The sequence below is a fragment of the Sapajus apella genome, unplaced genomic scaffold (assembly GCF_009761245.1).
Source record: "Sapajus apella isolate SASKATOON/1434 unplaced genomic scaffold, GSC_monkey_1.0 scaffold9, whole genome shotgun sequence".
NCBI classification, from domain to species: Eukaryota; Metazoa; Chordata; class Mammalia; order Primates; family Cebidae; genus Sapajus; species Sapajus apella.
The window spans coordinates 40,818,472-40,833,274 of NW_022436949.1; the positions used below are offsets into that span (position 1 = coordinate 40,818,472).

At 39.1% G+C, this 14,803-nt stretch overlaps 1 protein-coding gene across 5 annotated transcripts in view; it reads right to left on the reverse strand.

Annotated features, from left to right (window-relative positions):
* Positions 1 to 494: 494 nt before the first annotated feature.
* Positions 495 to 14,803, reverse strand: part of ABCC4 (ATP binding cassette subfamily C member 4) — a 280,796-nt gene continuing 266,487 nt past the window's right edge. For 4 of the 5 annotated variants that reach the window (XM_032277487.1, XM_032277483.1, XM_032277486.1 and 1 more), the window contains 2 exons: positions 13,818 to 13,952; positions 495 to 2,323 (listed from right to left, as the gene is read on the reverse strand). In XM_032277487.1, the coding sequence (XP_032133378.1) occupies positions 2,216 to 2,323; positions 13,818 to 13,952 (243 nt within the window). In that variant the 3' untranslated portion in view covers positions 495 to 2,215. Of the gene's footprint in view, positions 2,324 to 12,735; positions 13,064 to 13,817; positions 13,953 to 14,803 lie in introns of those variants that run through there. The other variant, XM_032277484.1, reaches the window with a different exon arrangement.

Consider the following 14,803-nt stretch of genomic DNA (forward strand, 5'->3'; position numbering starts at 1 on the left):
AAACGCACATTACTGGTCCCCACCACCAGAGTCTCGATTCAGAAGATCTGGGGTGAGGCACAAAAGCGTGCATTTCTAATGAGTTCCCAGGTGATGCACTAAGCTGCTGGTCCAGGGACCACACTTTGAGAATCATTATTTAATAGTGATTTAAGTGTAACAGCAATAGATGTTTCTTGTTAGTTGTGGACAAAATCACCTTAAAAAACAAAAACCGCAACCATTTAATACTGCTCAAGTCTGAGACATAAGCTAATACTCTTTCTTCCTGGAAGGGTACAAATGGACTTGCTTAAAATAGCAACTGCTTCAACCTGTCTGAAACCCACAGAAATCTCCCTCTTAGAATATTTGGTACACCTAATTCACCAAGAGAACCGGTTCATGATAGAAGGTATCCTTTGATCACATATTTTTCAATCTCAGGAGAACTTACTGGCTTTCATCAGCAAGAACATGAGTCAGGAATCCCTCAACGCACAGAAATACAGATCTCTGAATGGAGATGAAAACTATCATTTATTTCAACTGAATTTGGTTTCATTAAAAAATCCTATGATAACATTAAAACAAAAACAGGTCATTTATATGACTGTCTTTAGCCTCAAAAGACCAAATAAACATACAGACATTTCAAATATAGCTAACGTTTTAACAAACCTCAGTATGATCACTGCTGTCATTTTGGTCACCTAAAATACGAATCATGACTATTAATAAACATTTACTGTGTGTGGCTTATTGGACAGACCATTAACCACACATTTCTAAGTACTAGAAGTTGAACAGTCACTACAGTCAATGTATTTTGGTAGTTAGCTCTGTGTGTGCTTTTTAAGGCTTCCCTCAATAAAACATCTGTTTCTCTCTGCTGATGAATCAAAAAATTTGCTCTATGAAGGGCACATATATGTATACACATAAATGCACATGTGTGCATGTCTATGCACATATGCAATTTCAGGGAGGTAACGCCTTATACTGAGAGGTCATGAGAATTCACTTCAAACCATAATAGCAAAACCTTTAGTAAACTGAACTCAGCTCACAGTCATCACCATCCAGAAAAATTAAAGGCTCATAGTTCAAATAAAGTACAACAGGTCCCAGGAAGTATTGTGGTTTGCTGATTCATTCAACAGAAAGGGCAAATGACAATGCTATTGGTGATCGGAAGTAAACTAACCTGAACAGGCTCAGGAAAGTGAACCATTGGATGCATCCTGAGAATGCACTGCAGATTAAGAGTCAATGCTTGCAACAATTCTCAGTTTGTCTCATCACGTTAGCAAAGCCTGTTCATGCAATTTAGGAAGGATTTCAATAAAGCCTAACCCAAAAGGCTTACAGTCAACAGAGGGTTAGCCTTCCATAAATGAGAAATCCAAAAAAGAATAATGCCATGTATTTCAGGAATGTCAGCTAGAGGTCTGGCCTTCTTAGGACATGTCACGTTGCTGAGTCTAAATCTGCAAGTTCCCATGTCCAAGTCATGCAACTCTAATGGTCACACTTGTGTCCTTCAGTATCAAAGCACCTTTAAGGACTTCGATTTTGAGAAAGTAGTATTTTCTCTTCCTTCTCTTTCAGAGCATATGATAAAATATTGTCCTTCTATCCTTTAACCATATATCCATTTTTTTCTTTTGAGGGGAGTAGGGGGTACATTCTCCCTACTACAATGTTGCAAACTTGTTTTTGGTTGTTCCTATTGGTTTTAACTGTACTATTTTCTAACAAGAAGCCTTCAGGGGAAATAATGAATCCTAGTTATGTCTAAAGAAAACAATGAGACAAAATGGCAACTTCACAGTCTTCAAGTAAATAGAATCCCTGATATAACTGGAAATTAACATGTAATTTTGGGGGCAGTAAAAACAACAACAACAACAAAAACCTGTGACAACTATGTCCTACTCCTTTAAAAATGAGCTTTGACTCTGTAGTCTCTTAAGGCACAAAACCTGATAGACAGCATTTAACTGGTGGCCTACACCTCTGATTTGGATTTTAAAGAACAACGGTTGACATTTAAATAAAAATAAAACATTTTGTTAGAGCTGGAGATCACCAGATAAGTCAGGAGAAAAATTCAAATCAACATCTTGTATGTATAAATATTTGTTGCTAAAGTAAAAAAAAGTACAATGTAGTTTACATAGTCCAAAAACTAGCGGAAAACGCTTTTGGAACACACCTGACTTCTTGGTTGGATTCATAGTACAGTCTCAAAAATAGCTAAGGCCGCGGGCTGTCCACTGGAAGTGTTTGTGACCACATGGTCGGTGTGACTGATATGTGAATAATTTCTTTTGAAGTATACCTGAAAAAAAAAAAAAAAAAGCAAGCATAAAAAGAACGTTTCAAAATTTTAAAGTCCTCTTCCCTAAAACAATGCACTTCTGTGTCCACTTCTTCATGAGAAGCAAATCATATCCCTCACTGAGGCACAATTTAAGACCAGGCATGAATATACTGTACAGAGGAATTAACCCCATTAAAACCCTCAGCAGGGCTGGGCTGAATGCCAAACAACCTGTAGATGCATTTGAGTTCTGATCACTCTGATTCATAGATATGCTTTATCTCTGTAGTAAATAGACAAGCAGAATCGTTTTACTGACTCAAAACCTAGAGATAAATTAAAAACAGGGTGACAAAGAGGCTGGGAAATCTAGCGTCTGCATGAGGGTTTCTCATTTTCACACATAAAATGAGCACAATAGATTTGGATGTTAATATCAAGTTGTAATCCCTGTATTTTATAAACTCTGATTGACAAGCATTGAAATACTGGCGTATATGTATGAAACATCCCGGCGTTTAATTTGTGCGGCAAAGCAGTTATAGAGCCCATAGAAATGGGGTCTGTGGAGAGTGGTCCACAATAATGAAAAGAGAAGCAAAAGCTTTAACAATGACTCAGCCAAGCAACTTCTCTAAAATGTAAGATGATACCAAATAATAGGATAGTTCTTTGCCAAGCCTTTGAGTTCCTGAATTCTACCAATTTCTAGCTGAACTAGAAGAGATACAGGTTTTCTGATAAATGTATAATCAGAACATAAAGGAAATGAAATGCTGTCAAGTTCCTCTGTTCCACAATCATCAGTTTTTAGTAGCTGTATCGTATCTTGGTTTCTTGACAGATGCGCATAACAAAATGAAATAATGTCAAGACTTGTGAGCTCTTATCTCAAAATGTGTTTGGGTAAAAAAGGACTTCAAATGTAATTTTTTTTCCCCCAAAGAAGAATGTGAAAAGTTTTGTTTGAGTCTTTAAAACAGAAAATGTAGCAACTATCTGAGGCTGACACGTGTCAGCTGGGTCTTTTAGTCATACGATTCTGGATCTATTTTATAAAACCTTGCTCCGAATATATTTGTGGGTGCTATCAACAAAGTTATCACTGAAGATAATGGGTTTCACATACAAAAAAGAAAGTGCTGAGACACCTGCCTATATATTAAGTGTACTTTCTTTCTCTTTAACGGCTTGCATACTCGTTACTCCAGAAACATCATTACATATAAAACACTATACATTAAAATGTCACTTAAGGAGAATATAAATTGTCCAATAATGCTGGGATGCCACCAGATGAAATCTGAGGCTATTTCCATTATACTGTAAGTGTTCGAAAATAAGACTTTTTGGGGGATAATTTCCTATCTCCCTCTCCCACTTTTTTAAGTTAGCCATATTTTGTGTGGTTATAGATTAATGTACTCCGAAAAAGTTATTCCTTAGTGAAACCAAAACCAGCCAAAAGAACAAACAGACATTCACATCACCTTCTACTGCTTGACAGCCTTCCCCAAATAGGCTGGCTCCTTCTGTGTAACCCTCTTGATTTAATTTTTTTATAAAGAAAATGTTATTCGCCATTTTAAACCCAAATGGTCTTAGCTTCATGGTTTGAACAACTTAGTTAAAAACATACTTCTTGTGCATATAATCTTTGATTTGACCTTTCGTTTTCTTTTCTGCTGCCAAGTTTTATAACACACTATAGATAACCACACAGGTGAGATAAAATATCCTTTTTTGTTTTTGTTTTAGTTTTTATTACAGTGCAGGTGATGAGGGGAGTTGAGATTACTGAACAACTTTTGGCAAAGCCCTCTTGTTGTACGCTATGCCTGGGATGGACCGGTCCAGTCTCAGCTCTCTCGTGGGATTCATTGCTGATCACAGAAAAATTACCTAACTACTCTCTCTACCAGCTGCCTCATCTGTAACATGAGATAATAGCTGACATCACAGGAACTGATTAATGGCTACAAACTACAGGTTGAAAACCCGCTGCATCAGTGTTGGGTATCATGATGAATGCTGCTCAGAGAAGTATCCCCTAAGTACTCAGAACATGGCAGTATTGCCCAGCTTGAAGGATGAAGGCAAAGCATCAAGGAGTCCCTCTGGTGTACCTTTTATCTTTACAGAACCCCAAAACTGGCTGAGACAACTTCAGCTGGGGGAATATGGTATCCTGGGAGGCAGAAAGGTAGAAATGAAAGATCATGGAAGTCAGAGTATGAACACTTATGAACTGGTGGCTTTGAAAAATTACTCAGGCTGGGCGTGGTGGCTCACGCCTGTAGTCCCAGCACTTTGGAAGGCCAAGGCGGGTAGATCACTTGAGGTCAGGAGTTCGAGACACGCCTGGCCAACACGATGAAGCCCCATCTCTACTAAAAATACAAAAATTAGCCAGCCATGGTGGTGCACATCTGTAGTCCCAGCTACTCAGGAGCCTGAGGCAGGAGAATCACTTGAACCTGGGAGGCAGAGACTGCAGTGAGCCAAGATCACGCCACTGCACTCCAGCCTGGGTGACAGAATGAGACTCTGTCTCAAAAACAAAAACAAGTTACTCAGCTTCTTTTATTTCAGTGTTTTCATGTGTCAGAAAGGGATAACAGCAGATCAGAAGGACTGTGAAGCCTAAGGGAGACAGTGCCATAAGCGTTCACGTTTGGGGCAAAAAGAGTATCAGGCCAGTGAGTATAGGACACCTTGTCTCCCTTTTCCTTCTTTTCTTGAGTTTGCTCCATTATAGTTCCTCTAACGTAGGTTGAAACGAAGTTCGGTATTTAAACTCTAGCTCATCAACGAGGCCACCATAATAGAACCAGATTTTATTGAAATCAACAGAGCAATACAAGCTCCCCAGCCAGGACAAAGGAGAGCAACTGGGCTTTGATTGGCATTGCATTCCTGAGACACCATCTGATGTGCTGAATGCTGGCTCAAGACCCTGTCAGTTCATTCTTACTGATGTCTCTGGCCCTAATTCAATCACACTAACTCTCAAGGCCTCAAGTTCATTATTTGTATAGCCGGTCTAATTTGGTTTCCATGAATGGCATGTATATTGTCAGAGTTAAAGAGTTATGGAGACTTAGAAAGGACTTCTGCTTTTAAGATAATGGAGTAATGAATTTTCTCTCTCCTTTTCCTTTCAGAAATCACTCTGAACATCAAAGATATTGATTAATAAAAAGTAAGCTAAATCTTTGTGAAATCAGGAGAGCCTGAATGGTAAAATATCATCAACGGCTGCCATATGCAACTGGATCCAACGGGGCTGTGGCAAGGCAGAGAAGATGTCTACGAAGAGCAGGCCTCGACAGTCATAGGGGCGTAAAGTTCTCCAATTAATTGGAGGAACTCTAAGGTATGTCAATAAAGAATCACACAGAAACATCTTTGACTGACCTATGTACATGCGTGAGTTCCTGGGAGAAGAGAGATTGCAATTGCCCAATTCTGTAAGCTAAGGAGAAAGAAAAGCAAAACATGCATTCTCAACACACACACGCACAACACACATACACACACACGCGCACACACACACACACACCCTCTCTGGGTCATAAGGTACTTCTACATTAAGCACAGAAAATTCCCTTTAGCCAGAAACAAGGCCCTAGCCACAACTATCCTGCAACTATCTGGTCTAGGAAGAGTTCGTTTTATTCACAGTTGAGGAGTAGGAATAATAATAATAATAATAATAATTTTACAAGTAGTACAAGGTCTGAAAATATACAAATAAGTAAGAAAAGGAATAAGATAAATATGTGACAGATGTTGATCACATAAAATTTATGAATATAATACATTCAAAGAAAATGAAGCAGAATGATCAGACTGTGCATAATGGAGATACGGAAAAACATGGCAGAGCGACAGAAGATGCTGAAACATGAGTTGACAGAGGTCAAAACTGAAGTGGAAGAGAAAAGTGAAAATATCAAAGAAATGGACTGGGTGTACTGGCTCACACCTATAATCCCAGCACTTTGGGAGGCTGAGAAGGGAAAATCACTTGAAGCCAGAAGTTTGAGGTCAGCCTGGCCAACATAATGAAGCCTTGTCTCTACTAAAAATACAAGAATTAGCTGGGCATGGTGGTGCACGCTTGTAATCCCAGCTACTTGGGAGGGTGAAGCATGAGAATTGCTTGAACCTGGGAGGTGGAGGGTGCAGTGAGCTGAGTGCACACCACTGCACTCCAGCTTGAGCAATATAGGGAGGCTCTGTCTCAAAAAAAAAAAAAAAAAAAAAGAAAAAAAAAAAAAAAAAAACCACGAATGGCAGTTCTACTGAAGGCAGCACAAAGATTAGCCAACAGTGAAAATACTGTTATGAGGCACAGAACAGGACTGAGCAAGCAAACAAAATAACTAAAAATTAATAACTAAAAAGGATTAAGGAGAAAATAGCTTTATAAAAAAGCTAAAGGACATAAAACATATACATGATAGATATTTGTAAAGAAGAGAATTTAAAAAATCAAATAAAAAAAATTCAAGGATATAATTCAATTAAACTTCCAGAAACAAAAGAAAATTTGAATCAAAAGTCTGAAAGACTACATAATGATGTCCTAGGAAAACTAAAGACCCTTTTAGCATACAAGAAAAAAGACTTGGCTGGGCATAGTGGCACTCATCTGTAATCCCAGCACTTTGGGAGGCTGAAGTGGGAGGACGGCTTGAGCCCAGGAGTTCAAGACCAGCATGGGAGACCAGGCACAGTGGCTCACACCTGTAATCCCAACACTTTGGGAGGCTGGGATGGGTGGATCACCTGAGGTTGGGAGTTCGAGACCAGCCTGACCAACATAGAGAACCTTGTCTCTACTAAAAATACAAAATTAGCCGGGCGTGATGGTGCATATCTGTAATCCCAGCTACTGGGGAGGCTGAGGCAGGACAATCGCTTGAACCCAGGTAGGCAGATGTTGCGGTGAGCCAAGATTGCACCATTGCACTCCAGCTTGGGCAACAAGAATGAAACTCCATCTTGAAAAAAAAAAAAAAAGAAGAACCAGCGTGGGTGACATAGTGAGACCTCGTCTCTATGGGAGGAAAAAAAAAATTGGCTGCGCATGGTGATGTGTGCCTGTAGTTCCAGCATTAAGGGAGGCTGAGAAAGGAGCATTGTTCAGTCCTGGAAGGTTGAGGCTCCAGTGAGCTATGATTGTGCCACTGCACTCCAGCCTGGGCAACAGAGCAAGACCCTGCCTCAAAACAGAAAAAGGAAAAAAGGCCGAGTTATGTTAAACATGGCCATAGGCGTCTCCATATTAACAGACAACACTAGAAAACCTTAGCACAAAGGCTGCAACATACTAAGTGAAAGAAGGTATGATCCAACAATTTTATAACCACCACTTTTTAAAAAAAATTTAATTTTTATGTTAAGTTCCAGGATACATGTGCAGGTTTGTCACATAGGTAAACCTGTGCATGGTATAACCACCAAATTTAAATCAGAGCGGTAACAAAGATTTCAGACATGCAGTAAGTCAGGGATCCTAAGCTCCAAGGAACCCTTCCCTTTAAGATGGTACAGAGCATTGTTTTGCAACCTTTTTTTTTTAAACTGCCACCCACAATAATGGGTGGCACATTTCACTGTACACTGGGACTTGGCACACATCCACTATCTATATCTGTATCTATACTGAAAAGCATTTAAAAAAATATTACCATTACTATGAAAGATACATTGTTACTTTTCTTCCATTCCATTCTTTTCTATTTGATATCTTAAGACAGGCTAGTCATGTTGTACTAAATGGATTTCACAGCACCACTAATGGGTTATAGACTGAGGTTAAAAAGTACTGAAGGATAAACTTTAGCTAATAAGAGATGAAGAAAGTATTATTTAAAGTCAAATAACAAGAGGCTTAAGTATATTTGAGGTTTGAAGGCAAACAGAAGAAAAACTAAGCTAAAATTTGATGGTAGGGTGGAGAGAGAAGTATATTTACATTCTCATTGTTTATAATGGGGAGTCAATACAGAAATAACATTTAGAGGAAACAAAAGGAAGACATACAAAACAATCAACAAAGAAACAAAAATTACCTACTACAAATCAAATGGTAAAAAGAAAATGAATACTAAAACTGAAAGCATAACATGACAGAACTAAAATAAAACATACTTATAATCTCAATAAATGTAAATGCACTAAAATCATCTATTAAAAGCAAAGGCTAAGATTAAATCTCAGAGTAAAACCTAACCACGTTACACACAGCAGACACACCTTTGGATATTCAAAGACAATTCCATATTTATCAGACAAAGAAAACAAAGTAAAAGCAGGGGACCCAATCTAGTTTTGAACCAGCATGGATTTAGAACTAAAATCATTACATGAATCAAAGAAAGGCATGTTAAAATGGCAGGAAATATAACTCATAATGGAAACCCAAGTTATGAACATCTGTGGACTGAAAACCATGGCATCAAAGTTACCAAAACAAAAATGACAGGTACTACAAAGAGAAATATGTCTAGTATTAAACTAATTAACCTCCAGATCCAAGTCACAGAAAACAGACCAATATAAATAAGGATTAATAAGAATGTAATGAACAAGGTAGAACTAGTTAAACCTTATTAAGCTCTATACCTTAAACAGATAACATCTTTTTTTCAATGCCAAAGAACATCCAGAAAAACTACCTACAGTAAGACACAAGAAATTAAATTCTGAATGGATAAAAAGGATATGGATGACAGCAATGAAAATGAAACTGATGAGTAAAACAGAAAAGAAATGAACAGAAAACAAACCTCTACCACCAAAACGTTTTTAAAACTTCCCTCTTCAATAATTCCTGGGCCAGGGAAAATCAAAACCAAAATTGCAGAATATATAAATAAAAAATAAACTATGAATAAAAGCACTACATATCAAAACCTAAAGCACAGGAGAATTCACAGCCTTAAAATTCTAAGGGAGAAAAAAGAATAAAAATGCATTCAAGAAGAAGAAACAAGAAAAAACTAGAAAAGGAAGGTAATAAAAGCAAATACTGATCAACAGGAAAACAGAATATAAGAACCAGTAAGAAAAAAAACCTGATAGGTCATTCACCAGTAAAAAAACAAAAATAGCTAACTTAATTAGAAGTTAATTAGGAAAAATAAAAAGTAAACAGTAGAAAAAGTATAAATACTAGGTTGCCATGAAAAAATGAAGTAACTGGCCAGTTGCAGTGGCTCATGCCTGTAATCCCAGCACTTTGGGAGGCCAAGGTGGGTGGATCACCTGAGGTCAGGAGTTCGAGATCAGCCTGGCCAACATGGTGAAACCCTGTCTCTACTAAAAATACAAAAAAATTAGCCTGGCGTGGTGGTAGGTGCTTGTAATCCCAGCTACTGGGGAGGCTGAGGCAGGAGAATTGCTTGAACCAGGAGATGGAGACTGCAGTGAGCTGAGATTGCATCACTGCACTCCAGTCTGGGCAGCAGGAGTGAAACACGCTCTCTTTCTCTTTCTCTCTCTCTCTCTCTCTCTCTCTCTGTATATATATATATATATATATGTGTGTGTGTGTGTGTGTGTGTGTGTGTGTGTGTGTGTGTATTTAATAACTATATATATAGTTTTATATATATATATTTATTTATTTATTTATTATTATTAATTTTTTTTTGAGACGGAGCTGGCTTTGTCACCCAGGCTATAGTGCAGTGGTATGATCTAGGCTCACTGCAACCTCCAACTCCCGGTTCAAGCGATTCTCCAGCCTCAGCCTTCCGATTAGCTGGGATTACAAGCATGTGCCACCACGTCCAGCTAATTTTTGTATTTTTAGTAGAGACAGTGTTTCAACATGTTGGCCAGGCTGGTCTCAAACTCCTGACTTGAAGTGATCCTCCAGCCTTGGCTTCCCAAAGTGCTGGGAGTACAGGTGTGAGCCACTACGCCTGGCCAGGATTTCATGACTTTTGAGTTGTATCTGGTGATTTCATGGCTGTGGAAAATGGCACCTCTGTTATATACTGGGAACCCCAATAAGATCTACTTCATCAGGGAAGACAATGATTGACATTTACCCTGTTTTATGGGCTGATTTGCATCCCCCTAAATTCCTATGTTGAAGTCCTAACCCCTAGTACATCAGAATGTGACTGTATTTGGGGAAAGTCTTTAAAAATGTAATTAAGTTAAAATGAGGTCTTTAGGGTGGGCCCTGATCTAATATGACTGGAGCTCTAAGACAAAGGGTGATTAGGACACAGACATACACAGAGAAAATACCCTGTGAACACACAGCCATCTGCAAGCCAAGGAGAGAGGTCTCAGAGGAAAGCCACCCTGCTAACGCCCAGATCTCAGACTCTAGCACAGAAGCGTGAGAACATAAACTGCTGTGGGCTAAGCCACCTGGTCTGTCCTACTTTGCTATGGCAGCCTAAGCAAACCAGGGCACCCTTCAGCTTTATGTACCTGAGAAGTACTTTCTGAACATTCTGAGTCATCTGCCAAGGTCAGTCAAAAGAAAGACTCAGCTTTGCCTGCACCAGCATATTCAGGAAAGCAACTACGTGGTCAAGAATACGTGACTTGGAAGTACCTTTTCCCAGATGCTGAGTTTTCTTTTCCAACAAATGAATTCTAATCTGTGAGAGTGAAAAGCTTGTTGATTTAGACTAATCCTTACAGCGTTACAGTTCTGAATGATGCATTGATATGTGATGCTTGCACATTGAAAAGGTTGACACTCTGACAGCTTGTTCTCCTAAGAGGACCAAGTATATGCAGAAATGTCAAGAAGATATTCAACTTGGATGAGAATCAAGCTGTGTATTTCCTTGTGTCTTTCTGAAGAGGTGACCTGAGCCAGTGGTTAGGCAGGACTAAAATCCAGGAAGGAAGTGCTGCCACTGTGTGAATTTGGGTGACTAGCTGGATCTTGGATACCAAATGAGACAAGGTGCAGCGTTTTCAGGCTTGACACAGAACACCACCTAGAGGGACACAACTCTCCCAGCAATCTACCCTCTGTTCTCCACGGACTAGCTCTGTGTCCACATGAGGACTCACGACCCAACTTCCTCGTCAATACAGCCAGACTTACAGACTGCTATGAGGATTAAGCAGAATTATACATGCAAGAACTATGTAAACAATGTAAAATAAATTATAAAGAACTACACAAATGTAAGTTATCATTAATATTGTTGAATTAGGTGGAACATTACTGAACGAGCAATCAAGATTTTCAATTCTATGACCAATGGCCCTTTTTATATGTATGTTATACTTACATTAACCATTGATTAATAAAAAAAAGATTCCTAATTCTGTCTCTGCTATAAATTAGTCTGGACCCACTTATTTCTTGGGGCCTCAGTTTCCTCATCTGTAAAACAAAGGTGAACTATATTAGCTTATGTTAGCTGGAACATGCTAAAATTCTTGACCTATTTCTTATTATTCCATGCCCAATACTTAACATATTTTTTAAATGAGTACTTTGATATGTAGATAGGGACACATCTCTTTGATGTGAAATGCCTGAAGTATTGAAGAACAAAAAGGGTTTTTGAGGTTCCTGGCTCTTTTGTGAGTAGATTATTCAGGGAATCCCAAATGAATGATTGAGTTTTATGAGGGAAGATACTCTAGAAGATAAAAGTATTCTGTAAATTTCAGGTATAAAAGAAATACAGTGCGCCAAGTACAGCTTCCCTCTTATTCATACACAATGTGATTCTTATGAAAATTCAGAACACAGATTTTGCTGACCCTAAAGACAGGCTTGAATCCGGACTCTGCCTATAACTCTGCTAGCTATGAGACTGTGGGCCATTACCTGTCCTCTCTATGCCTCAGCCTCTTAAACAGGCATAATGAAAAGCACATAGTGCACATCTGTCACATCTCATCATCATCATGGCCATCAGGGCCCAGCATGTTAATCAAATCTCTGCTCTGCTCTATTCTTGGGTTTATGTTGTCAATGACGAGGGGCATGTTTAATGTATTTGTTAGTGTCCAGCATAGCACTGTGCACACAAAGGCATTTACAGAACCATTTTGAGGATGAATGCAGGATTCAAAGAAATATTCTACAGACAGTGGAAAGGACAATTCCTCACTTCTATGGAGAATGAGATGAAACAGGGACTGAAGGGAACCTAGGTTTTATTTGGATAAATCTTTAATACAGAAATACTGCTAGATAGGGGAACTTATATTCTTTTTCTTTTTTTTTTTTTTTTTTTGAGATGGTGTCTCGCTCTGTCGCCCAGGCTGGAGTACAGTGGTGCAATCTTGGTCACTGCAACCTCCACCTCCCAGGTTTAAGTGATTCTCTTGCCTCAGCCTCCTGAGGAGCTGGGATTACAGGCATATGCCACCATGCCCAGGTAATTTTTGTATTTTTAGTAGAGATGTGATTTCACCATGTTGGCCTATATATTCTTATTTTGTTGTCTACAATAGATATTTAAAATATTATATACAAACAAGCAATTTTATTGTACCTACAGTGTTAAAAACCTGAAAAATATAGAAAACAATGAAGAAGAAAAATCATACCCATATTATAATGCCTCAAGATGAACAGTTTGATGGGAGCCTCACCATGCACTGCTGGAAGTCTCATTCCACCCTAAGCCAAGAGCAGCAGATGTTTCTTCCCTCCCTCTATCAATACTACTCTTACCTTACAGAATTATAAGAAGGAATTACAGGTGACCACGTGACATTTGGCTAAGTCCTTAAACCAAACTGCATCTGTAGAATGAGATACTTCCACATCACCATTGTTGGAAAGAGATCCTGTAGCCTGTGTGTCTTTAGTGCCGTATAAACCTTCAAGGACTATTCAGGCTTATAGCTTTCACATGTTATACATTCCTGATTTGTCCTGATGGCAACTACATCTTATAGAAGGTAGAGGAAGCATAAAGGGCTACATGGGCCTGATTCTAAACAACAAAATGAGGGGGAAACCTAGGGTGACAGTGAGAGTATTATGTAGGAGTTTCCTTTACAAATAATAAGACAAAAACCAAAAGCAATCCACACATTTTTCTGGGTAGATCTTTCTAGAACAATAAATAACATTCCACACTTTTTGCTCAAACTCTTAAATCTCCTGTATGTACCTCGACAGCATTTGCCTGTTGAGAATGAAATGCAGTGGGTCTGCAGAATATGAGCACGATGTGCTCTATGCCTTTTTCTAAGAGAATCTGAACCCAGAGTCTAAATGTGTATAAAGTCCGGTCTAACATCTCTCTGCTTCTTGGACACACCTGCATGCACACGTGTGCGCACAACTCGACCCCCAGCGTGCTTCTGCCAACTCTCTGCAGACCTGACTTCAGCCCAGGATGTGCTGTTAAGACCCAGCCATGAAGCTTTGTCTCTGCAGGCTTATAATTGAAAAGGGTACACAGTGCTTGTTACCATACCCACGGTGCCAAATTGTGTGGAGGGAGCCACTGAGACAAACTTTAATTACAGCTCCTCGGAGCGCGCTCACCTGTTTTGCTGTTTCAGTGAGGGCAGCGGCTTCTGCCTTGCCCAGCTGTTGCACCATCTTGTAAAATAGGCTCTCTTTATTTTGCAGCAAAACATATGGCTCATCATATTCTTTCAGCCTTCCTGAATCTAAAACCTGTTAATCAGCAGAAAGAAACACATTGAAACACAATGTTTTGCAGTAACATATTATAACAGAGACAATATTTCGGAAAGGGGCAGGAGAGGGAGCGGATCTGTTTGGGTGGTAGGTCTGGATGGTGTTTAAATGGTGTGATTACCCTGTTTTACGAAGCAAACAAAGGCCTAACCTGACCTTTTATTACTATAATGTTATAGGAAAGGAAGAAAATGAAAGTTTTAGACTATGATTATGGGCTCTCAGCAGTCCTGTGGCATTTTGTATTCTGCCAAAGGCATTTTGGGTTCTTATCATTACTTAGTGCTTTTAATTCTCAGGCTCTCAGCATTGAGGGGTATTTAAATATATGATCAGAGTTGTGAAACTTCTTGACTTAAGAAAGTCAAACTCAATTTATCTAAAAGGTAGGTAATGGCATAAAAACCAGCTGGCAGAGACCTGACAGTAAATTAATTGCAGAGTGAGTTTCAAAAAGAAGGAAATGCTCTGGAATTTCTTTAAGGTCCTAGAACACGTCAGCTGCTAAGAGGGGCTAAACCCTGGATGGTGAGGTGAAGGTGCATTCTGAAATCGGCTCTGCGTATACTTTATTATTCTGAGAGAGAAAGGCTGGCTGAAAAAGCTGTTACCTACGCAGTGTTAGTATAATTGCTCTCTGCACAGAAGAAATCTCTAGAAATCCAATTTTCTCTCTGGATAAGACTAAAGAAGCAATGAAGAAATTGAGCTCCAAATTCCTGTGATCACAGCCCACATGGCACTTGGGGCAGCCCAATCTGCACTGCTGAGGGTGAATATCTCTTCTCCCAATCACCTTTCTTTGCTTCTTTCTCTTTCTTTAGCTG